The 24,065-nt window shown below is 57.7% G+C and overlaps 1 protein-coding gene across 8 annotated transcripts; it reads right to left on the reverse strand.

The window, feature by feature from the left end:
• Positions 1-841: 841 nt before the first annotated feature.
• ZNF444 (zinc finger protein 444) lies at positions 842-22,470 on the reverse strand. Of its 8 annotated transcripts, XM_058280874.2 has the most exons (5): positions 18,528-18,745; positions 17,460-17,854; positions 4,637-4,745; positions 2,715-2,838; positions 1,598-1,969 (listed from the first exon to the last, which is right to left on the reverse strand). In XM_058280874.2, exons 1-5 carry the CDS (start codon positions 18,589-18,591, stop codon positions 1,744-1,746), a joined length of 918 nt encoding a protein of 305 aa, XP_058136857.1. In that variant the 5' UTR covers positions 18,592-18,745; the 3' UTR covers positions 1,598-1,743. The 8 variants fall into 8 exon arrangements, with proteins under 8 accessions (XP_004471824.2, XP_023438367.2, XP_004471825.1 ...); XM_004471767.5 differs by lacking the exons at positions 2,715-2,838; positions 18,528-18,745 and adding an exon at positions 22,365-22,470 and having other exon boundaries at positions 842-1,969; XM_023582599.2 differs by lacking the exons at positions 2,715-2,838; positions 18,528-18,745 and adding an exon at positions 22,338-22,416 and having other exon boundaries at positions 842-1,969.
• Positions 22,471-24,065: the final 1,595 nt, after the last annotated feature.

Below are 24,065 nucleotides of genomic sequence, written 5' to 3' on the forward strand. Positions count from 1 at the left end.
CTCAAACCCCATCCCCAGAGGACAGGGGTTCCTCCAATGGAATGGGGTGAGCTGCCCAAGGCAATACCTTTGGCAAGGGGGGGAGGTATAATTACTTTTTTTTTTTTGAGATACTGAGGATTGAAGCTGGGAACCTCCTATTGGGAAGCCGGCACTCAACCACTGAGCCCTATTGGCTCCCAAGTTGGTTTTGTCGTTAGCTTGTTTTTTGTTTTTAGGAGGCCCCGGGAACAAACCAGGACCCCCCGTGTGGGAAGCAGCACACAACCGCTTGCCTACGATGACTTTTTTTCCTATCTGGCTGCGTCATCACCTTTTTGGCATGCCTCACCACACACCTGGGATGCCTTTTTTCTTTCTTTACCAGGAGGTCTGGGGGGTCGAATCTGGGGCCTCCATTTGGTAAACAGGTGCTCAAGAGCTTGAGCCACATCCTCTCACCCATAATTATTTTAATATTCACCTTACAGATATGGAGACCAGCTCAAAGAGGGTTGGACCAGACTAAGGTTACACACCAGGGCTTGCACAAGTGGGTGGGGTACTTGGTTTTGGCCAGCCATGCTGCTGACCCTCATTCCTGCACCTGCAGAGCGGAAGGAGGAGCCCTGCTCTGGGAAGATGCGAGGGCCCCACGAGGCCCAAGGAGGCCACTGCCGATGCAGAGGTGCCTGCACCAGCAGACACCCCTAGAAACTCAGCTCCCGTTGCCCCTCGGCAATCCTCGCTTCTGAGTCAGAGCACAGGACCCTGTGTCCTGGGGATGAGCCAGACCAGCAGGCCCCTCGCCTGGGAGGGTCCGAGGCCCCTCAGCTCTGGGCAGCAGAACCACAGGACGCTGTTCCCAGCTGCACGCTGAACGCTTTATTGCTCTCCGGGTGCTGTGCCCACGCTCTACAACAGCTCCCCACGAGCAGGCACCTCTGTCCATCTCAGGCCTTCCCAGGTCGTCGAGCAGGGGGCCAAGGAGTCCACGCCAGGCCCCAGGTCCATCTCAGGCCCTCCCTTCTGCACCCCATGGTTCCCGGGAGGGGAGGGGCTCCTGGGGACAAGCCCCAGCCCCTATTTGTCAGCGTCCTCTTGAACAAGGGGTCGCAGGCTCCTCCTCTCGGCTCCTGGCAGGCCTGGCCCCTCGGGGGCCTGGGGCCTCAGGTCTGCTCCCTCACTCAGCAGTGGGAAGAGGGCGGAGAGGCCAAGAGACATCTGGAAGCACCGTTTATAAGGCGGGGGAGGAGCTCATCAGGGAGGGTGGGCCAGGGGAGAACACCGCCATGGAGGGCTGTGGGCAGGGAGGGGGAAGGAAGAGAACCTGGGTGGGTGACGGGGGACTGGGGAGAAGGTCCTGGAGGACCGTGGGGAGCAAACTGCTTGCGGCGGCAGGAGCGCGACCGGGCGGTGGGCTAGCCCAGCGGCCAGGGCGGGAAGGGCCCGCCGCCCTCGGGCCCCTGCCCGGCCGTGCCGCCCCCGCCGGCGGCCGCGCGCCCGTGGATGCGCTGGTGGCGCAGCACGTGCTCGCGGCGCCCGAAGCCCTTGCCGCACTCCCAGCAGGCGAAGGGCCGCGCCCCCGAGTGCGTCTTGCGGTGGCGCACGAGGTGCTCGCGCCAGTAGAAGGTCTTGCCACACTCGCAGCAGGCGTGCGGCTTCTCGCGGGCGGGTAGCGGGCGCAGGGCAGGCCCGGGGCCACCGGGGTGCGTGCCGCGGTGGCGCCGGAGGTGCTCCTTGCGCCGGAAGGCCTTGCCGCAGTCAGGGCAGGCGTGGGGCTTCTCGCCTGAATGGCTCTGCCGGTGGCGCAGCAGGTGCGCCGGCTTCAGGGCCGTCTTGCCGCACTCGGGGCAGGCCGCGGCGCCCGGCGCCACCAGGAAGCCGGGCAGGCCGGGGGCCAGCGGGGGGCTGCCGGGCTCCTGCTTGTAGGGGCGCACGGCCTGGGCGGTCCCGGGCGCAGGCACCTCGGTCCCGGGCGCAGGGTCTCCTGCGGGGTGAAGGCACAGTCAGGAGGGCACTGGCGGGGGTAGGGGGCCGGGTGGGCGCAGGGCTGGCTGGGAGCTCCACGTGGGCAGGGCCGGCGCGCGGATGGTGCGCGGCAGGTGGCACGGGACTGCCGCGGGCGGGTTCTGGTAGGCGGGCGGCTGGTGAGGCAGGCGCAGGAGCCAGACTACCTTCCCGCTGGCTCTCCAACCACCGAGACCCGCAGCCTTGTTCTGATCTACTTTACACCATGTGAGGGGTTCCCGTGCAAGCCTCCCCTTCCGCGGGCCGCGGGCCTCTCCAAGGTGGAAAGACAACAGGGCAGACTGCCCCCACCCCCACCCCCACCCGCTTTGACCCCCTGTGGACCCCAGGCGCCTCCTCGGGCACGCGCGCATCCAAAAAGCAGCGCGTGCCACTGGCAGCCAAAGGTGGTGTTCTGCTTGGCCCTCAACAGTGTTTTTAAACATGTGAAAAATGTTTAAAACTCGGGCAATTTCACAAAAATGGAACACTGGCTTCATAAAGAAAAGCAGATCCGCTGGCCCACGTTCCCACGGGCTGCAGGAGAGCAGGCGCCCGCCGCGGGCCACTTCCCCTTCACCCTGTACCCGAGTCCAGGCCCCCGGCTCTGCCCTCTCGACCGGCTTCCAAGGGCAGGCCCACCCGAGGGACCGCAGGGCGTCCCCCCGCCCAGCGTCCCACTCAGACCCTCGCCCCCTTCCGCGCAGGTGTTGAGCTCTGCCCACCTGCTCTTGGGCAGGACTTCACGGAAGCCGCCCTCGAAGGTGAGCTGGACTCGAGGGCGGTGCTGCCTCGCTCCAGCTCGCTCGGGGCTGGGGGCCGGCATCCGTGCTGGGAGGACAGCAGGCCCTGCGGAGAGGCGGCGCAGTGCTCCGGATCCCTGACCCCCAGACACTGAGGTATTTGAATTCTAGGGTAATTTGTTACGTAGCAGTAGCTACCTATCACACCTCCCGTGCCCCTCCCTGGCCAGTGTCACAGCCCCTGGCATCCCAGTGCGCACGCTTAGCAGTCACCCCGCGTCACCCCTCCTCTGCCCCACCCGGCGCTGTCAGACGCCCACCGCCTCCACCACCGCTAGATTTTCTGAGATGCCCAGACCGTGCTCCAGGCCAGGAACCCTGGGTTTGGCCACTGAGTCCCTGCACGCTCCCCGCCCCACCGTCCCCACTTCTGCCTTGGAGAGGCCCAGGCTCTTCTGGCCCCACGCCCCAGCCTGGCGCCACCTGAGCGCCACCCTCTCCTGCACCCAACACAGACCAGGTTTTGGCTTCTGTGGGCCCCTTGGTTTCTGCTGACCGTTGTCTGATGCCGTGTCTTCTTTTTTAATATTTAAAATTCGTATTTCCTTTAAAAATGAATTCATTTATCTGGGATAACTGACAAGAACTTTTGCTAGGGATTGCCCCTTCAAACATTTGCCCCAGCCCCAAGTGTCGAATCATTCTTCTTTCCCTCGCCCTTTTGAAATGCTTCATTTTGATGGCTTGGAGTCATGTACCCCCGGAAAACATGTTCTTAATCCATTCCTGTGGGTGAGAACCCACTGAAGAGAGGACATTCTGAAGAGGTACTTTTGGTTAAGGTGTGGCCCAATTCAATCTGGGTGATTTTTAATCCAGATTTAAGCAAAATCGAAGTCAAGACATGGAGGAAGAAAAGCCATGGGAAGCAAGAAGCTGGAAGTCAACGGGACCCAGGGGAGAGAGGAGCAGCTGCTGCCACGCGCGCTGCCACGTGCCGGGAAAGCTGAGCGCGGGACTGCCGGCAGACGCCAGCCCAGGGTGCCACGGGCTTCTGGGAGAATGCCTCGCCCGGCTGACGCCTAGGCTTTGGACCTCTCCTAGCCTCAAAAGCACGAGCCCACAAATTCCCACACATGAACCACTCACTGAATGGTATTTGTTTCAGCAGCTGGAAAACTAAGACACGCATCATACAAAAGTCACATGCGAGGTCTGGGATTGGTCGTCTCCTCTGCTATGAAAACCTGAAGTAACTTGAAAACGTGGTGCCCGTCTCTACCATAGCTGCCTACTGGAAACGTTATTCCTGGTTATTCTCATCCGTTTTCCCTCTGGAGGACTTCAGAACCACTGGCACTTTTTGAGCTGAATCAAGCCGACACAGGGTGGCAACTTCCCCTTCTTTTGAGGAGGACAAACCAGTCACCCCGACTCGTGTAGTCTGACTGGAGCTGATCCCACCTCCAGCACCCGGGGGGCCGTGTGCCCCCGGCCACCGCGATGGGGTGGGGACCGGCACGGGGTGCAGTCGCAGTGGGACCTGCGCGGCACCCCAGAGCTGTGTCACAGCTGCGTACCGAGCGCAGAGGCGAGGGCAGGCTGCCTAGGTTAGAGCTCGCACTGCTGGTGCTGGATCTAAGCGAGTTCCTTCACTTCTGTGCCTCGGGTTCTCAACCACAGAATGCAGAAGGTGCTGCCACGCATGCTGGAAGGTTCCGCGAGCTGGCAGAACAGCGCCCTGATCCCCTGCTGAGGCACCTGCTGCTGACCCCCTTACCCCTAGTAAGTGTGTCTGAGCCAGGGGCATGGGCTGGACAAACGGGTGATGGGCAGGAGGCCACAGTGCCCCTGGACCGAAGCTGAGGGCCAGCGGGAGTGGTGTGGGAGGGCCAGCTGCTCACCTGCGGGGACCAGCCCACCGTCTTCTTTCCCAGCACTGACTCCGGCGCCTTCAGTCACGTCCCGAGGTGCCCTCAGCTCTGCAGGGCGGCCCGGAGAGGTCGCTGGTCCCTGAAATGAGGCAGTGCATTCTGGGGTGAGACGCCTGAGCCATACCCTGTCTCTACCCGCCCTTTCTCCACTGCCCTCGGCCAGTCACCACGTGCTCTCAACTCTTCCAGAGCCAGCGCCGCCCCCGGCGCCTCTCGCTCGACAGCCCTGCAGTCCTCTAACACCATTCTTTTGCTCGACCTGTGCCCTAAACCATTCTCCACACAACAGCCGGAGAACTTTCTCAAGCACAAACCCGTCCAATTTCCTTTTCTGTAAATCTGAGTTAAATCTTACTTTAGCTTCTTATTGCCCTCTGAATAAAATGCAGCCTCTTTAACAAAATGCAAAAGAAAAATGATTAAGAAAAACATACAGTAACTGGAAAAAAATGCTCTAAGGCTTAGGATACCAGGGGAAGGCTGGACACCACCCGGAAGAGAGAGAGGTACAGGAAAGAATCTCAGTGGGAAAACCGGAGCAGGAGCCACAGCTGCAGGCACCCACCCCCACCTCAGAGCAGACAGCTTGGAGTCCTCTGGCCTCTGGCCAGCAGCTGTGGTCAGAGGGGCCCTCAGGGTCCCTTACCCAGGAAAGGGGAGAGGAGTCAGCCTAAGGCTGACTTAGCTTTGGCAGCAAGTTTGGACTGCCGTGTCCCACGAGCCGCTCCAGGCCAGGTGGGCCTGCCGTTGCTGGCCCTGTTGCTGGCAGGGAACCAGAGATCCAGCTCTCTCAAACAACCTCCTTATGGACCGGGACTTACTTCCCACCCAGGAGGGAAGGGGCTTCCAGCAAAGCAAAGGGAGGAGAACCGCTTCTGGGAGTTAAGAACGGCAAGGTTCTGGCTAGCCCTGAGGAGGATCCTGTCACACGGTTCCAGTCCGAGTTACAGTGAACACACTGCAACCAGGGCTGGAGGTGAGAGGGCTGCCGAAGATCACCATCTGCTGGCAGATGAAGGACATGCGTGCAAGGAAAATAAAAGTAAACAAACAAAAGGGCCTTTTTAGGCCCTTTACAGCCATTACTGGGTCCATGGCCTGGATTTGAGCAACTAAACATGCACAATCCTAAAGAGCTAGAATGGCTGAACCAAGAATCAAAGAACAGCAGTTGTACACAGCCTCCTGCCACTAAATCCCCAAGCACAAGAGAAACTGAGCATCTGAGTAAGCTCCTGTATTAGACAAAGGGGTGCTGATGCAAAATACCAGAAATCTGCTGGCTTTTATAAAGGGTATTTATTTGAGGTAGGAGCCTACAGATACCAGGCCATAAAGCCTAAGTTACTTCCCTCACCAAAGCCTATTTTTACATGTTGGAGGAAGATGGCTCCCAATGTCTGCAAGGGTTCCTCTCTTCCCGGGGCTGCCTTCTCTGTCCTCTGTGAGCTTACTTCCTGGGGCTCCAGCTTAAGACTTCAGCATCAAACTCCAACATCAAAAACCTCTAACTCTGTCCTTTCCCGTGTATTTTATCTGTGAGCCCCCACCCACCCACCAAAGGGTGGGGACTCAACACACTACTGACATGGCCCAATCAAGGCCCTAATCATAATTTAATCACGTCCAGGTACAGATCAGTTTACAAAAACAATCCAGTATCTACTTTAGGAATTCATAACTATATCAAACTGTTACACTCACCATCATAATCAGATGTCTGGATGCTGGCAAAAAAACTACAAGCAATATTAAGAAAAAGGAAGGCATGGCTCAAGAAAAGGAATAAAAAGCCCCAGATGAGACAAAGGATTTGAGATAACTAATCAAAGAGGTTCATACTAATCTCCTAAACCAAATCAATAAGTTGAAAGACAATATGGTGACACAGGTAAAGGCCATCAAGATGACACTGGGTGAGCACAAAGAATAACTTGAAAACCTGAATAGAAAAATAAAAGTTTATGAAATGGAATACACAATAGGTGGTATTAAAAAGGCGAAAGACAGAAGTGGATGTGGCTCAACCAACTGGGCTTCCGTCTACCATATGGGAGGCCCTGGGTTCGCTTCCCAGGGCCTCCTTGTGAAGGCAAGCTGGCCCGCACCCACAGACAGCTGGCACAGCAAGATGACGCAACAAAGGGAGACAAGCAGACACAGAAGAACACGCAGCAAAAGGACACAGAGAGCAGACAGCAAGCAAGCAGCAAGGCAGGGGATAAATTAAAAAAAAAAAACATTAGAGGAGGGGTAGATGTAGCTCAGGGGTTGAACGCCTGCCTCCCATGTATGGATTCTGGATTCAATCCCCAGTACCTTCTGAAAAACAAAACACATTAGAGGCATATAACAGCAGTCTCAAAATCCTAGAAGAAAGAATAAGTGATGTAGAAGACAGAAGAGCTGAAGTTGGAGAGAGAGAACACAGAGAGAAAAGAATGGAAAAATTGAAAATTGAGCAGGGGCTCGGTGAGTTGAGTAACATGAAGTGAAACAACATACGTATCATGGGAGTTCCAGAACAAGAAGGGAAAAGGGGAAGAAAGAGTATTCGAGGAAATGGCTGAAAACTTCCAAACTCTCATGAAAGAAATAAATACACATGTCCAGTAAGTATAGTATATCCCAATCAGAATAAGTCCAAACAGACCTACTCTAAGGCACATACTACTCATAATGTTAAATGCCAAAGATAGGAGAAGATTCTGAAAGCAGCAAGAGAGAGGCAAACCATCATATACAAGGGATGCCCAGAAAGACTTAATGCAGATTTCTCATCAGAAATCATGGAGGCAAGACTTGATATTAGGATACTGAAAGAGAAAAATTGCCAGCTGAAAATTCTTTACCCAAATTATCCTTCAAATATGGTGAGTTTAAAATATTTGCAAGTGAACAGATACTAAGAGAACTCATAAAAAGTATCCAATTTTGCAGGAAAGCACTAAAATGAGCTAAAAGGAAAAGACAGGAAGAGAGGCTTAGAGGAGAGTATAGAAGGGAAGACTATCAGAAAGAATAACCAGAAGGGTAAAATGACAGATGAAAATAAGTAATGACATATGAAAGCAAAGAATAAGTAGTGGAAGTAAATATTGCATTTAGAGTAAAAACACTGAATTTGAGGCTGAGATTTAGCCTGTGCAGAATTGGTAAAAAGGTTTTTAAACCTTTGGAAATGAATAGAAATGGTGCAAGCACATCACAGTGTTTGTAACTAGTGCTAATATATGGGCATGATAATGGTTGGAAAGAAAAGTCTAAGGCTATGTATACTACTGGAAGGAAAGCTAAAATAATTAACATGGGACTGTATACCACTGCAAAACCTTATGTGAAATATGACTATGGGTAATATTACATATATAAGACTGTTTTCCTTTGAAACAGAACAAATGTACATTAATGTTACAAGTTGTTAACATCAGGCAAAAATACAACCAAGGCAAACTATGGATAGTCGTGTATAGTTATATGTTAATAATCTTCCATAATGAGTAAAAAGGAAATATAGTAAGTGAAAGAAAGCAGACAAAAGGTACTATGTATTGCTTGACTTTATACAATTAGAGAGATGGAAACAGAATAGCAGCTATGTATGGCATGGGAAGGATAGAGAGATTGAGAGGTGATTAGTAAGGGGTAGAGATTTTGTTTATTATTATTATTGGAGTAATATAAATGTTCTAATATTGATTGAAGTGATGAGAGCACAACTCTGTGATTATACCAAATACCACTGATGGTACACTTTGGATGGATTGTATGCTTTAGGAATATGTATCAATAAAATTAAGAAAACACAAAAATAAATTAGCTCTAGGAAGAAAAAAAGATTGGCCATGAGCAGATTAATTGTTGAAGATGGACAATAGGTACATGGCAGTTTGGTATTCTCCTTGCGTATGTATTTGAAACCTTTCACAGACAAAAAATAAAAGTACAAAAAAAAAAAATACAGTAAGGTCAGAATTAGACTTTTTCTCAGTGTAAGTGGTGGCCGGCTTCTAAACAGGCTAATGCCAGCCAGCGAGACTGCAGGATGGAGCGGTCTCAGACCAAATGCACTTTTGGTTCCTCTGATTACTGCCATCCCTCACATCCCTGTCCCTGAGGAGATCAGAATCAACCCCCTTCTCATGCTCTCCTGGTTCCAAGTGCTTTGGGACTATTATTCAGAGGATTACCTCCGTCATGAAATAACTGTCAGAGTGAAAATGAGTGGCGCCAGGAAGCCACCCAAGTCTTTCTTAAAATCATGTCATGCTTGGAACCTGTAAATGCCTGCTCCGTCTTGGCTAGGATTTACGTGGTTCTCGTGCTACGTGGGTAGATGCTGTAAACTGATTCCTGACAGTCATGCAACTCAAAGAGGTTCCGCGGCTGCAGGCACCTTCCTTTCTTGCTTCTGCAGTGGCCCCTGTGCCCAGACGGCCCTCAGCCCCGGCTTAGAGTTGCTGGCCCCGCCCCACAGGCAGGTGGAGCGCTGTGCCATCTGAGGGGTTTCCACGGTGTGCCTGTCACCACAGTCGAGCCAGGAACACGTCCACCCACCCTCGTTCTGATGTCGAGACATGTCCGAGGGGGTAAAACGTGGGCGCAGCCGGGAGCTGCACGGAGGCTGGGGCGGGGGGAGGGCCGAGGTTGCTGGATGCCCCCAGCCACATTCCGCCTGTGCCCCCGAGCAAGTTACCTCCCCTCCAGGGTTCAGGTTAGGGGGGGCAGGGGCAACATGCAGCCCTCGCCTAAGTCTTGACTCAAACCGGCTACTGGTGGCTGCCGAGGGCGCCGCAGGGGCCCGAGAGCCAGGCCAGCTCTGCACGGCCGGGAGGATGTGTCACATGCTCGCCCTGCCTGGCCTTGGCTGCACTCAGAGGATCGGGGGCCTGGAGAATGCCCAGGAAGCCGCTCTTCCGGGGGACCCCAGTCAGTCCTAGCTTGGGACCACAGATTTCTTCACAGAAAGCCTGGGCGCTCCTCAAGACAGGCTGCTGGGCAGGGCGGAGCTGGGCGCTGAGCAGGGCACCGCCTTCCTGCAGCCACTCGCTGCATGCCAGCAGAGGAAAGGGCCGGGTCCACGCCGCTTTCCCAGGCCTCCTGGAGAGCAGGAGCTGTTCTTTCAGCCACATACCTGCCACTCAACAGAGGGAGGTCTAGACATGGGGGAATGGGAACTGCCCAAAAGGAAGACTGCACACATGCCCAGAGCGAAGCCAGAGGGCCAGCTGTGTCACTGGCATGCACTGGCGTCAGCATAAAAAGCAAGGCCAGGGAAGCGGTTGTGGCTCAACGATAGAGCGTCCGCCTACCATATGGAGGTCCAGGGTTCAAACCCAGGGCCTCCTGACCTGTGTGGAGCTGGCCCACATGCAGTGCTGCCATGCGCAAGGAGTGCTGTGCCAAGCAGGGGTGTCCCTTGCGTAGGGGAGCCCCACGCACAAGGAGTGTGCCCCACAAGGAGAGCCGCCCCGTGGGTAAAAAGTGCAGCCTGCCCAGGAGAGGCGCCACACACTTGGAGAGCTGATGCAGCAAGATGACATAACGACGACAAAAAAAGGCAACACAGTTTCCCGGTGCCACAGGACAAGAATGCAAGTGGACACAGAAGAACACACGGCAAATGGACACAGAGAGCAGACAATGGAGGAGGGGGGGCGAGAAATAAATAAAATAAATCCTTAAAAAAAAAAAAGGCAAGGCCAGGGCAAGATCCTTGCCCCGAGAATGAACGTCTTGAGCCTGCGACGCTCCCTCAGAACCAGGAGAGCGTCCTGAAATGCGTGCAGGGGAAGGCCTGGGTTCTCTGCAGCGCCAGCCTGCTCCTCGAGAGCTGCTGACTCACTTAGTGTGCTTATGGCACACTAGGGGTGAAAGACTCGACGAGAGCAGAGCTGGCTCGTGTCCTACGGGCTGGGTGGCAAACTCCCTGTCAGATGCCGTGTTCTCCTGGCTGGGCACCTGGAGCCCTAACTCTGCCCTTAGCAGCTGTGCGCCCTGGGCAGGTCTCTGGACAGCTTGGTTCTTACAGGGAGACCAAGCCCATTTGCCCGGTGAAAGGGCTGAGCTGCTCTGGACTCTCGAGATGGGCACTGGATGGACTGGGAGGCGTGAGGCCTTCTGAAGAGCTGGGGGCTGTGCTCCAGATGGAGGAGACAGCCCACCCCCAAGTCAGAGCAGAGGCAGACGCCCGAGTCAGGAAAAGGCTTGATGGGCTAGAGGCCAGACAGGAGGCCAGAGGCAGACGGTGGGGTGTGCGACAGCAGGAATGGCTCCTGCAGGTGGACAGGCCAGCCGGGCCCTATCCCTCGAGGTCTCGCAGGCCCCAGCGGGGGGGGCGGGGGGGGCGCGCTTCCTTTCTACAAGTATTCAAGGTCTTTGTTGACCTTCCTCACCCCTCCCAGCCACCACCGTCCAACCTGAGGGACTGGCAGGCCCTGCCAGCTCGACGGCCAGAGCAGCGCCAGCGTCCAGCGGCCCGCCTCCCAGCAGCCCCTCTCCAAAGACCGCGTGCCACCAGAGCAGGACATGCCGTGCTCACCACCCACTGCCACCAAGTGGTCCTTGAGTCGTGCAGTGCAGCCACAGGGGGGATAAAAACTGGCCAGGTGCCCCGTGATGCGACTGTCAGCACTGCCAGGCCAATCTGGCAGAGCTGGGCACACGCTGCGCAACGGGGCCTCCAGCCAGGCTGCAGCACTGCGGCACGGCACAGGGGTGGTTCCTACAAAATCGTGGCTCAGAGAGCACGGCCCTGACCCTGGCACCCCGGCGTGGACTGGGGGCAGCAAGATCCAGGTCCAGGTGTGCCTGAACTGCGGGACTTCCCAACGACGGACACCTTGTGTTCTGGGGAGGCCCGCTGACGCTGTACCTGGGATTCCTGCGCCCCTGCCCCCTGCACAGCTGCCTGTGGCCCTCTTTCCTCGAGCTGTCCTGTCAGCTCGGGTTGCTGGAGGGGAGCAGCCTGGGAGATGACCGGTGGCTCCCCCATACTAACCGTGGGCGGTGAGGGCAGCACAGCATGTGCTGTACATGTCCCCATGGCTTTAAAGAGACGATAACGATGACATGCCATACATCGGCCCCTGGACCGGATCTGATGATGGGCAGGTGGGCACCAGCAGGAAGGCTGAGATCCAGACCAGAAGCCGCCGTCAGCATTAAATGGCGCGGCACGGTCAGAGCAACCCTCATTCTCGGGAGACATGTATGGGAGCACCGAGCTAGCAACCTGCTCTCAGATGCTTGGAAGACACAGAGACAGAATGATGCGACAAACGTGGCAGAGGGTGAAAGGTGGCAAATCTGGGTGGGGGTATTACAGCTCTCTCTATACTGGCTTTTTGTTGTTTCTATAACTACCCTTAAGTGTGAAATTATTTCAAAATAAAGAGCTAAAAATAGTGCGTTCCTCAAGTCCCCCTTAGCCACTTGGGTTCTCTAAGTCCCCGAGGCTCTGAGGAGCTGAACTCACGCAGCCCAGGGGGTCTCTGAAAAATCAGCACCCTCCCCTCCCCACACGGAAGGGCTCTAAAAACTCTCCTAGACACACACATCACCAACACAAACGACTGCCGCCTCTTCCCACCACCGCCTCTGAGGACTCGCCGACGCCGGCAAAGCAGACCGGGCTGCAGGCTGCGGGCACAGGCACCGCCGACTCACAGCCCTGCCCGGGGTGGCCCGAGGACACCAGGTGCCTGCAAAGGCGCCCAGGACAGAGGCGAGGCGCGGGCCGAGGCCAGGGGCAGGCAGAGCTGGGGTGAACGCCCGACAGGACTGCTCGCCCCCGTCCTTCCACCAGGAGTCCCCAACCCTGGCTGCACACACAGTCGCTCCGGAGCCTCTTAAAAATATCAAAGCCTGACACTGGACAAAGGACTTGTATCATAATATCTACATCCAGCAGGAAGAAAACAAACGACCCAATTAGAAAACGGGCAAAGGACTTGCCCAGACACTTCCCCAGAGAGGACCTCTGGATGGCCAACGAGCTCATGAAAAGATGCTCCACATCACTGCAGACATGCAGATTAAACCGCGGGGTTCCACTGCATGCCTGCTGGCATGGCTGAAGTTAAACCCTAGCATTGCCAAGTGCTGCCGAGGAGGCAGCCAACTCTGGATCACGCATCCGCTGCTGGTGGGAATGCGAAATGGGACAGCTGCTTTGGAAGACAGTTTGGCAGCTTCTTATAAAGTTAAATATATACTCACTCTGTGACCCAGCAACTGCACTCCTGGGTATTTATCCTAGATAAATGAAAACTCGTGCTCACACAAAAAGCTACGTACAGATATTTAAAGCAGCTCTATTTAAAAGTACCCAAAACTGGAAACAATCCAAATGTCCCATCAACAGGTGAAGAGTGGAGCATCCAAACAATAGGACACACTCAGCAACACAAAGAACAGACAATTCCGCTCAGGGCCCAGCACCTGGACCGCTCAGGGCGTCACGTGAGCCCAGCACTGGACCGCTCAGGGCGTCACGTGAGCCCAGCACTGGACCGCTCAGGGCGTCACGTGAGCCCAGCACTGGACCGCTCAGGGCGTCACGTGAGCCCAGCACTGGACCGCTCAGGGCGTCACGTGAGCCCAGCACTGGACCGCTCAGGGCGTCACGTGAGCCCAGCACTGGACCGCTCAGGGCGTCACGTGAGCCCAGCACTGGACCGCTCAGGGCCCAGCATCTGGACCGCTCAGGGCGTCACGTGAGCCCAGCACTGGACCGCTCAGGGCGTCACGTGAGCTCAGCACTGGACCACTCAGGGCGTCACGTGAGCCCAGCACTGGACCGCTCAGGGCGTCACGTGAGCTCAGCACCTGGACCGCTCAGGGCCCAGCACCTGGACCGCTCAGGGCGTCACGTGAGCCCAGCACTGGACCGCTCAGGGCGTCACGTGAGCCCAGCACTGGACCGCTCAGGGCGTCACGTGAGCCCAGCACTGGACCACTCAGGGCGTCACGTGAGCCCAGCACTGGACCGCTCAGGGCCCAGCACTGGACCGCTCAGGGCGTCACGTGAGCCCAGCACTGGACCGCTCAGGGCGTCACGTGAGCCCAGCACTGGACCGCTCAGGGCGTCACGTGAGCCCAGCACTGGACCACTCAGGGCGTCACGTGAGCCCAGCACTGGACCGCTCAGGGCGTCACGTGAGCCCAGCACTGGACCACTCAGGGCGTCACGTGAGCCCAGCACTGGACCACTCAGGGCGTCACGTGAGCTCAGCACCTGGACCGCTCAGGGCCCAGCACTGGACCGCTCAGGGCGTCACGTGAGCCCAGCACTGGACCACTCAGGGCGTCACGTGAGCCCAGCACTGGACCGCTCAGGGCGTCACGTGAGCCCAGCACTGGACCGCTCAGGGCGTCACGTGAGCCCAGCACTGGACCACTCAGGGCGTCACGTGAGCCCAGCACTGGACCACTCAGGGCGTCACGTGAGCTCAGCACCTGGACCGCTCAGGGCCCAGCACTGGACCGCTCAGGGCGTCACGTGAGCCCAGCACTGGACCACTCAGGGCGTCACGTGAGCTCAGCACCTGGACCGCTCAGGGCCCAGCACCTGGACCGCTCAGGGCGTCACGTGAGCTCAGCACTGGACCGCTCAGGGCGTCACGTGAGCTCAGCACCTGGACCGCTCAGGGCGTCACGTGAGCTCAGCACCTGGACTGCTCAGGGCGTCACGTGAGCCCAGCACTGGACCGCTCAGGGCGTCACGTGAGCCCAGCACTGGACCACTCAGGGCGTCACGTGAGCCCAGCACTGGACCGCTCAGGGCGTCACGTGAGCCCAGCACTGGACCGCTCAGGGCGTCACGTGAGCCCAGCACTGGACCACTCAGGGCGTCACGTGAGCCCAGCACTGGACCACTCAGGGCGTCACGTGAGCTCAGCACCTGGACCGCTCAGGGCCCAGCACTGGACCGCTCAGGGCGTCACGTGAGCCCAGCACTGGACCACTCAGGGCGTCACGTGAGCTCAGCACCTGGACCGCTCAGGGCCCAGCACCTGGACCGCTCAGGGCGTCACGTGAGCTCAGCACTGGACCGCTCAGGGCGTCACGTGAGCTCAGCACCTGGACCGCTCAGGGCATCACGTGAGCTCAGCACCTGGACCACTCAGGGCCCAGCACCTGGACCGCTCAGGGCGTCACGTGAGCTCAGCACTGGACCGCTCAGGGCGTCACGTGAGCTCAGCACCTGGACCGCTCAGGGCGTCACGTGAGCTCAGCACCTGGACTGCTCAGGGCGTCACGTGAGCTCAGCACTGGACTGCTCAGGGCGTCACATGAGCTCAGCACTGGACCGCTCAGGGCCCAGCACTGGACCGCTCAGGGCATCACACGGGCCCACCTGGACATGCTGCGTCAAGGCACCTGGTCTCACAGGTGACATATTGTACCTTTCCTCTATGGGACGGTCTCCAAAGGGCAGTCCTAGAGGGCAGGGAGCAGCTCAGTGGCTGTGGGGTGAGGGGCGTGTGATGAAGGGGCAGCACAAGGGCGCTCTTTGGGGTGATGGAACTGCTCTGAGCAGCGGGTACACAGATCGACGCATGTGTTAAAACTGCAGACTGTCCACCCAGAAAAGTGAATTAAGCAAAGGTTAACAAAAGGGGCCTAGGGGCTCCCACAAGTACATCAGGGTGAGCGGAGGGCACAGCCGGGAGGTCCGAGGGAAGCCACGGGGGCGCTGCAGCCTCTGCCCCGCAGCCTCCTCCTTCTCCCTCAGGGAGGCCTGGCGGGGAGCCTGCTGGGCCAGAGGGCGGAGCTGTGGACTCACACTTTCTCTTAAAAAAACAAACTTCAACTTACAGGACAGCTGCAAAAATACTGCCACCCCAGTAGAGAACCTCGACATGCCACTCCGGCCCAGATGCGCCAGTGGTCGCCTTCTGCAGCTCTGGTTTCCATCCATCCATTTTCTCCACACCTGAGAATGAGCTGCACACGTCGCACTCCTTGAACAAGGCTTGACTTACATAAGCCCTGAAGTGTGCTTCTCAAGGTCAAGAAGAATCCTGCTGATGTGGCGGGACACTCACGGGCCATGTTCCAGTTCTCCTCGGACCCCAGTAGTGCCGTTTCCAGCCTCTTCTCCTCAGGCTCAGATCCCATCCAGAGTCATGGACTGATTTCATTAACCCTTCAGACCTCCTGCCCTTTAGAAATGCAGAATCCGCACCCTTCCTCAGATGAAAGTAGCAGTCTGGGTGGTGCCAACCCCACGCCAGGGCCCGGGAGGGGCAGTGGCCGCACCTGGCCATCAGGGCCATAGCGTGCGTGGGGCCAGGTCGGGCAAGGCCTGTCCACGCGGCTGCTGAGCGATGCATGCGGCTGGGCGCCACCTGGCCACTAGAGGGGCTGCCTGCCACGAGGCCGGCGCCAGGAAAGCAGAGGGCCAGGAGAGAGGGGGCTTCCTCGGGAGCTTGTCCTCCCGTTTTCCAAGCGAGTCACGCCAACCCACGAGGTGGGCAGACCACGGAGGCATCTGGGTGTGTGCGGGGGCCGCGGCTCACAGGAGCCCAAGCAGGGTCAAGAGGGCCAAGAGGGCTGCCAGGTGGGACTGGGCGCAGGCTGGCGAGGGCACACATGGAGCCGCCCAGGTGGCCGGAGCCCACGGGCGAGGAGCGGTGTGGTGGCAGGAGACTGGCTACGCCAGGGGAGCTGGCCTGAGAGGGAGGAAAGGAGGGCAGGGGCAGCCAGACTTCTCCCTGTGGGAGAAGGGAAAGCGGGGAAGGGAGGAACGCCGCTGTGTTGGTGAGGACCTGAGGTCGCGGCGTCCAACGCTCTGCACTACAGGACCGGGGCCCTGGAGAATGGCAGACTTCAGGGCTGGACAGAGGAGGTGCCAAAGATGGGGCAGCTCAAGCCACCTGAATGGAGACAATGACCAAACGTGGAGTGACGGGCGTCAAACAGGTAACGAGAGCAGCAAAGCAACGACAGACGACAACACGCTGACACGGGAACACGTGGTCTGATTGACAGACGACAGACCAGAATGCGCTGACATGGGAACGTGTGGTCAGAACTAGATGACAGACCACAACATGCTGACACGGGAACACATGGTCTGACTGACAGAGATGACAGACCAGAATGCGCTGACATGGGAACGCATGGTCTGACCGACATAGACGAGACAGGCCACAATGTGCTGACGTGGGAATGTGTGGTCTGAGCTGACATCAAGCAGTGAAGGAATAAAGTAGTCTGAGGGGGAACAGGGTGCTTGGGAAATGCTTCCTAACACAGGGAAAGAGATGCGTGCTGCACTGCAGCAGCCGCAGACGCCACCTTCCACAAACTGTCACAGCGGTCGTAGGAGGTTGGAGCGAGACACAGCTCCGCCAGGCACCTTCTGGTGAGCGGCAACGAGAACACGTCCTCGTTGCTGTCATCCTCCGGCCTCGAACCTGGTCCCGGACACGGAGACAAGCCTAAACCGAGGGCCTTTCTACGAATCCCGTCCAGGTCGTGGAAGTGAAGGGACGGTGGAGAGCTCCACCACCTCGTCAGGGCCCAGCCTGTGACCTGCCCCCCGAGCTCAGCCTGGCAGCCCCAGGTCGCGGAAACCATCCTTGCGGCAAACGCCTCAGCACGGGCATGCATCCTGGCAGTGGTTTCTAAGGACCCCTTTCCAGGTTTCAGGGAATGTGCGGCATGCCTATTCCCACGTGAATGTCACCACGCAGCCCCCCAAGGGAGGGGTGACACCCCCCCGAGGGCATGGCAAGGCTAGGAAGGACGGGGGCAGACCCCCAGCTGCCCACACGGTGCTCACCCAGAGCTCCTCCAGCAGGGCCACGGCCTCCTCCCCGCTCTGCGGCCGCCGGCTGCGCACCCAGGCCTGGGCACCAGCAGGGAGGGCGCTCAGGAACTGCTCCAGCACCAGCAGCTCCAGCATCTGCTCCTTGGTGTGCACCTCCGGCCGCAGCCAGTCGCGACACAGGGTACGGAGCAGGCCCAGCGCCTCCCGGGGGCCCGGCGCGTCACCCAGGTGGAAGTGGCGGAAGCGGCGCCACGGGGAGTCCAGGGCCAGGCCCTCAGTGGCCTGGCCCTCCTGCTTCACGGGCAGCGGCCCCACGACCTGCTGGGGGGACGGGATTTCCATGGTATCTGCCGGCGAGCCCCCGCAGGCTGGAGGATTCAGTCTTCTGGGGAGAGGGACGGCAGCACCTGTGGGAGACAAAGGTCAGCAAGGTGAGAGCCAAGCACAGGCATTCCAGAAACAGCAGCTGCCACTAGCCGGAGGGAGGAGGGAGGAGGGAGGGTGGGGCGACTGGCCAAGGTCTCAGCAGCCTGCACCGTCCAACCCCTCAGCTTGGCTCCTCACTAGCAGGACAGGAAGGGAGCCGCCCCCCGCCGCCCCGCACCTTGCCTCAGCTTCCTCCCCTGTAAACTGAAGAGCTCGCCTGCCTCGTGGGCCTAAGGCATCTGTAAGGTGCTACGTCCAATGCATGGCATACAGCAGGTGCTAAACAAAGGATGGCCCCATGTCCCCCAGAGGCAGCACTGGACGACTGGCCGATTCAGGCCTGGCTCTGCCTCCTGGGGCGGCTCTGGGAAGACTGACCCAGGGAATGAAGTGGGCACACAGCAGCACCTAAGCTGTCCCCAGCATCAGCACTGACGTTTGCCCCGACCGCATGTCAAGGTGGGGGCTTCACGCGGCCTCCCCACAGCCACCCACCCCAGCCTTCGTCCTCGCTAACAGACCCCGGATCACGCTTTGGTTCGGGGAACATGGCAGCTGCCAGCAGTTCCTCCACATCCAAACTCCGTTCTCCTTTTCTGCAGCCCCCCATACCCCAAGGATGCTGTCTGCCCTCCGCTTTCTCCTTCCCCCAACCTGAGGGCAGCTTCAGGTAAGAACTGGAAGCAGCAGCTCTCAGCGAGGATGCGGCACGGGTCATGGGGAAGGGAGGGGCAGTGCTGCTGCCAGCTGCAGGGTGGAGGCCTGAGTGCTGCTCAACATCCTGCAGGTCTGGGGATCCAGGGGCCCGGGAGCATTCCAGGGGGCCACAAGGTAAGACTGTTCTCAGAAGAACGCTAAGACATTTTACGTGGACGTACGTGGAGTTTTCCAGAGGCTACATGAAAACAGATGGGTGGAGAAGCAGATGAGAGAACTCAGCTGTCTTCTTTAAAGCAAGGCACTGAAGAAATTTCCAAAAAATGTTGCCAAACAACAATGCTAATCTTCCACTTTCTGTTTTCACAGTATAATCAGTTTTCATTTAAAAATAGGTAAACATGTGAAGGGTTTATTATTTTTAAATGCGTTAATACCTTGGAAATTTCGGCCTATCTTTTCACGATAACAATTACCAATAGATACAACCTCAATAAAGGGTCCTGAGTTCAAAACCTTTGAGAACCACTGGCCTGGAGCTGGGATCTGCCATCTCCGGCCCGCAGGCGGCCTGTGTTTGTAATTGCAGTGGTGTAAGTACGTTCATGGCTGCTTTTGAGCTAGGATGGCAGAGTGGAGTGACCGTGATGGAGACCAAACAGCACGCACGGCTTCAACGCCACCAGACAGAGTCACTATCTGGCTCGTTAGTTTGCTGGCCGACCTGGAGGGTGGTGGAGGGCCAGGACAGAAGGCTTGGACGACCCTGAGCTGCCACCTCTGGGCTGTTCCTGGGCGTCTTCTCCGAGGCACTGTGGTCTGGGGCCTCTCTGCCATGGTGGCTTAGCCTGTATCACACAGCCTGATTCCAAGGCAGGGGTAGTCGTGTCCGGTCCCGGCCAGTGGGACTGAAGAGGAGGTGGGCGCCGGACCGCTCTCTCCCTAACACGCCTGGAGCTCTCCCCTGTAGGTGCACACGGACCTTGGAGCTCCACAGCCCCACCAGTAGGGAAAGGCCGAGAAAACCGCAGAGCTGCGAACCTGGGCTCTCCTGGGATGACCCGCAAATCCAAGCCAGAAAAAGTCTACTCTGGTCTTCTTGTTACATAAAAACAGAGAAACTCCTATTGGTTGTGTGTGGTTATGTGCAGCCGAAAGCACTGCTAACCGACAGCGCAACACGGTGTGTGTTGTGCTGTTATCTTCACAACACCCCACAGAGCTGAAGCAGTAATAGCAGCAGTTGAGTCTCTAGTGGGTGCTGTGTGCCTGCACTGAGCTAACGCTTTAGAAGTATCTCTGCATCTTCCCAGCAGCCTCTTCAGGTAACCCCAGGTTGCAGTGGAGAAAAGTCAAGAGAGAAATCTGTTGGCCCCAGGGTCCAGCGGTTAGTGGCAGGGCTGAAAGAGTCCCAAGAAGGTCTGAATCCAGAGCCAGGCTCGCAAGCGGTTCCTGCGAATCACAAAAGTCATCCCGCTGCCTGGACGGCCTCCACAAGTCCCTGCAAGATCTTCCTGCTCCCACTTGACCCCCCTGAGTCAACTCACCCCACAGTGATTAGAAAGACTCATTTTCCCCCAGTGTTAAGTCGCAGGACGCCACTCCTCCAAACGCCTCCCGTGCTAACATAAATAGAATCCAAGCTCCGTCTGCAGCCCTCAGGACCAGCCTAGCTGGCACCTGCTCTGTTTCTCATGTCACCGCTTTCTCCCCGGCCTCTTCCCTCCAGCTACCCTGGCTCCAGGTTTATCCTGACTTGAGCTTAGTTTCTACCTCAGGGCCTTGGTGCCTGCCATTCCTTCTCCCCCCGTCCTTGCACAGCTGGCTCCTTCTTATCAGCGAGGCCTCAGTGCAATCACCCCTCCTGAGAGGGTCCCCCAGATGCTCCCGGCTCACCTGGCACCCACACCCTCGTCTCCAGGGGCTCTACCACGCTGCCCTTACTAACAGGCTCTCAGCATTTAACAAGGTCTGGCGCAATGGTGCATGCGTGCTGCCTCCACTGGCTAGAACTCAAGGCACGCGGGAGTGGAGCGCACACGGGAACCCAGCATGCTGGCTGGCACTTAAAGCCCGGTGAGCTGGTCTTACCAGCCTCATCGTGCAGATGGACAGTATAAAGTGTCCCCGAGCAGCCCCAGAAAGCACTGAGTGACAGAAAGCCACCTGCTGTCTAAGCGGTCCCCTACCATCCTGCGAGGGTGTGGTGCCTGCCCGCTACACCCTCATTAAAGCAGCCGTGGCCCTCTATTCTGGCTGGCGGTGGAGTGCTGCCCAGCCCAGAGCCAGGCACCCTGGAGGCCTCAGGATTTGGCCACAGAACGGCATCTCTCCACACTGCCCCACCCAACCCTCTCGGCAGCCCTGGGAGTTGGGGCCATGAGTCCCACTACGCAGAGGGAGAAACAGACACTCAGTGGTGGAAGCCGAATTCGAACCCAGAACCTGCCTGGCGAGCCAGCCAATGGCCACTAACGTTCAGCTCTGCCACTAACCGACTGTGTGACCTTGGACGTGTGATTCGCCCTCTGTGGGGTCCACTTCTCCATCCGCAATACAGGAACAACAGTTCCTCCCAAGAGGGTTCCTGTGAGGACCAGTGGGAAGAAGGGCTGGCATCGGCCCTGCAGACGTTTTGGGCTGGATCATTCCTGGGTGTGGGACGCTATCCCGCGCATTGCGGCAAGTTAGCAGCATCCATGCCTCTACCTATTAGATGCCAGTAACACCCCCCCTCAGTTATAACAAAAATGTCTCCAAACATCGCAAGTGTCCCCTGCAGGGCAAAATCACTCCTGTTAAGTGACACTAGTGTACTCGACTAACATTTTTTCAGAGCACAAGGGCCTGGAGCAAATCCCAGCCCTGCCACTTCCCAGCTACATGCCCGTGCACAAGATCCAACTGCACCTTTCCCACACTGTATCCTCACTTCCTTAGCTTTAAAATGGGGATAAAAATAATATCCACCCAAGAACTGCGATGAGAATTAAATGATACAAGGAAAACAAAATTGCTGAGAACAGCACCTGGCACTACCTGAGGAGTCAACTCGTGTCAGCTTTTACTACTGTACAGGGCTGGGGGCGGGGGGAGGTACTGGCTGTTAACAAAATACATACACAGATTAAGTATGCAATGACGAACGGGAACAGGCATTAGAACAGGAAATAAGAGAGGACGGACGACGTGATGCTGACGGGGGAGGGGGGAGCGGGCGACTTTCGGGCTCTCCAGGCTCCGAGCCAACACGCCGCCTCCCGGCACTTCACCCGGGTTCCCCACCTCGACCCGTGCCCACCGGAAGAGGGAGGCACTCCTCAGGCGGCCGGGAGACAATAAACAAAGGCGAACCCTTCGCTCCCTCTCCAAACTCTCAGCTCGACGAACGGCAGCCACTGCGCGGGACGCGCGGGAGGGCAGCAAAACCCCAGACCCCTCCTCGCGGCCTTCCCGACGGGCCCCCCCGCCCTGTCCGCGGACCCCACCCCGGCCGGGACCCCTCCCCACTCCTCTGTCCCCCCACCCCCTCCCTCCCTTCTCGTTCCCCCGAGAACCCGCACGCCCCCTCCTCTCCCAGCCCTTCCCTCCCGCCCTCGCTCCCGGCCCCCTCCTCCTCCCCAGACCCCTTTCTCCCCCCTCCCCCAATGGACACCGTCGCAACCACCCCCTGCCCCCCAGCCCCCTCTTCCCATAGCCCATTCTCCCGCTCCTCCCTCGGTCAACCGCCCCCACTTCAAGCCCTCCCTCCTTTCCCCCTCGCTCACCTCACTCTCCCAGGCGAGGCCCCCCCAAGCCCCCCCTCACCTTCTCGCACATGCGCACAGAACTCACCAGGACTCCATATCCCGGCAAGCCTTGCGCCGAACATCCTCCCCTTACCCGCAACGCTCGCAGGCCGAGCCGCCCGCCCGCTTCACACCCGCCTCCGGGTCGCACGCAGAACTACATTTCCCAGGATGCCCCGCGGCCAGGGCGGCTTCCCATTGGCCTTCACGGTATCGGGCCCCGCCTCATGCCTCCGCCAGCGCCAGAACTACACTTCCCAAGATGCATGGAAATGCCGCTAGTGTCCTATTGGCTCTCGCCGGCTCGTACGGGGAGGCCTCTGGGCTCTGCTCGGCCTCACAGTCGGGAACCCGATATTAGACTGCATTTCCCAGAATGCACGCGGAGACGTCCCATCGGGCCGCGCGCCGCCCTCGAGCATGCGCAGACTAGACGAAGGCGCGCTGTCGGTCCAAGTGTGGGGAAAAGGCATGGCCGCGTTGTTGTGGCGACCCGGGCAGGCCGGACCGTCTCCCGCCCTCATGGAATAGGGCTTCCGGCTGGTGGGGAGTTCTCCGCCAGTCAGGAGTGCGGGGTGCGTCTCCTTGGCAACGGGTGGCCTTTTTTCACTTTTCTTCCCCTGCCCGGTAGAACTAAGTAGGGGACGAGATTGGTGCCGCTCGGCATGAGAGCGGACCGCGCGGGTTTTGAGGCGAGTCGCTGGTTCGCCTCCGCCTCCGCCTGTACGCACTTGTACCAGCCATCGTCCTGTCTCTGGCCTAAATTTCCCCACTGAATCGGGGAGCGGGCAACCTGCCATTTGGAGTCAAGTCGCCTGTAACTTGAAACCGAAGAGCACAGGAAGTCTCACGTGTATCCAGGGCCCGCTTTATGACCTTGCGATCTGAGCAGTGGCACAGGGGGCCGCATGCCGGCTTCGTCCTCCGTTGTGGCCATCTTGAAATTGTGTTGAACCTGTGACCCTGCATTTTTACTTTGCATAGTGGCAGGTCCTGTAGCTATCACGTTGACGATTTGCGCATTGTCTGCGCATCGCTCAGATTACTCCAGCGTTCAGGATAGGGTCTTGTATGCAGTAAGTGCACCCTGAATATTGGTGAGTAATGGAATGAAAGAATGACTCCCTGGAATGTCCTTCCACTTTTTCACGTTGTAACTACATTTTTTCGCTTAGAGCAGATGCCACCTTCTCCAGGAAGTCTTCCCAGAACACCTTTCCCCCCATAAACCTGGATGGAGTCCCTTTCCTAAGCCTCCACAGTGTCCTGTCTCCCTCCATTTCATGCTCAGAGTAATTTTTTTTAGGAGGTACTCAAGATTGAACCCAGGACCTCTACATGGGAAGCAGGCGCTCAACCACTGAGCTACATCCACTCCCTTTGACTACTTTTTTTTTGTCTTTATTTTTTAATGTTATATTTTAAAAAATGAGGTCTCCATATACCCCCAACCCCCCTCACCCCACTCCTCCCCCCATAACAACCTCCTCCATCATCCTGAGACATTCATTGCACTTGGTGAATACATCTCTGAGCACCGCTGCACCTCATGGTCAATGGTCCACATCATAGCCCACACTCTCCCACAGTCCACCCAGTGGGCCATGGGAGGACATACATGTCTGGTAACTGTCCTTGCAGCACCACCCAGGACAACTCCAACCCCTAAAAATGTCCCCACATCACATCTCTTCCTCCCACTCCCTAACCCCAGCAGCCACCATGGCCACTCTCTCCACACTAATGC

This window comes from Dasypus novemcinctus, chromosome 18, assembly GCF_030445035.2.
Source record: "Dasypus novemcinctus isolate mDasNov1 chromosome 18, mDasNov1.1.hap2, whole genome shotgun sequence".
NCBI lineage: Eukaryota > Metazoa > Chordata > Mammalia > Cingulata > Dasypodidae > Dasypus > Dasypus novemcinctus.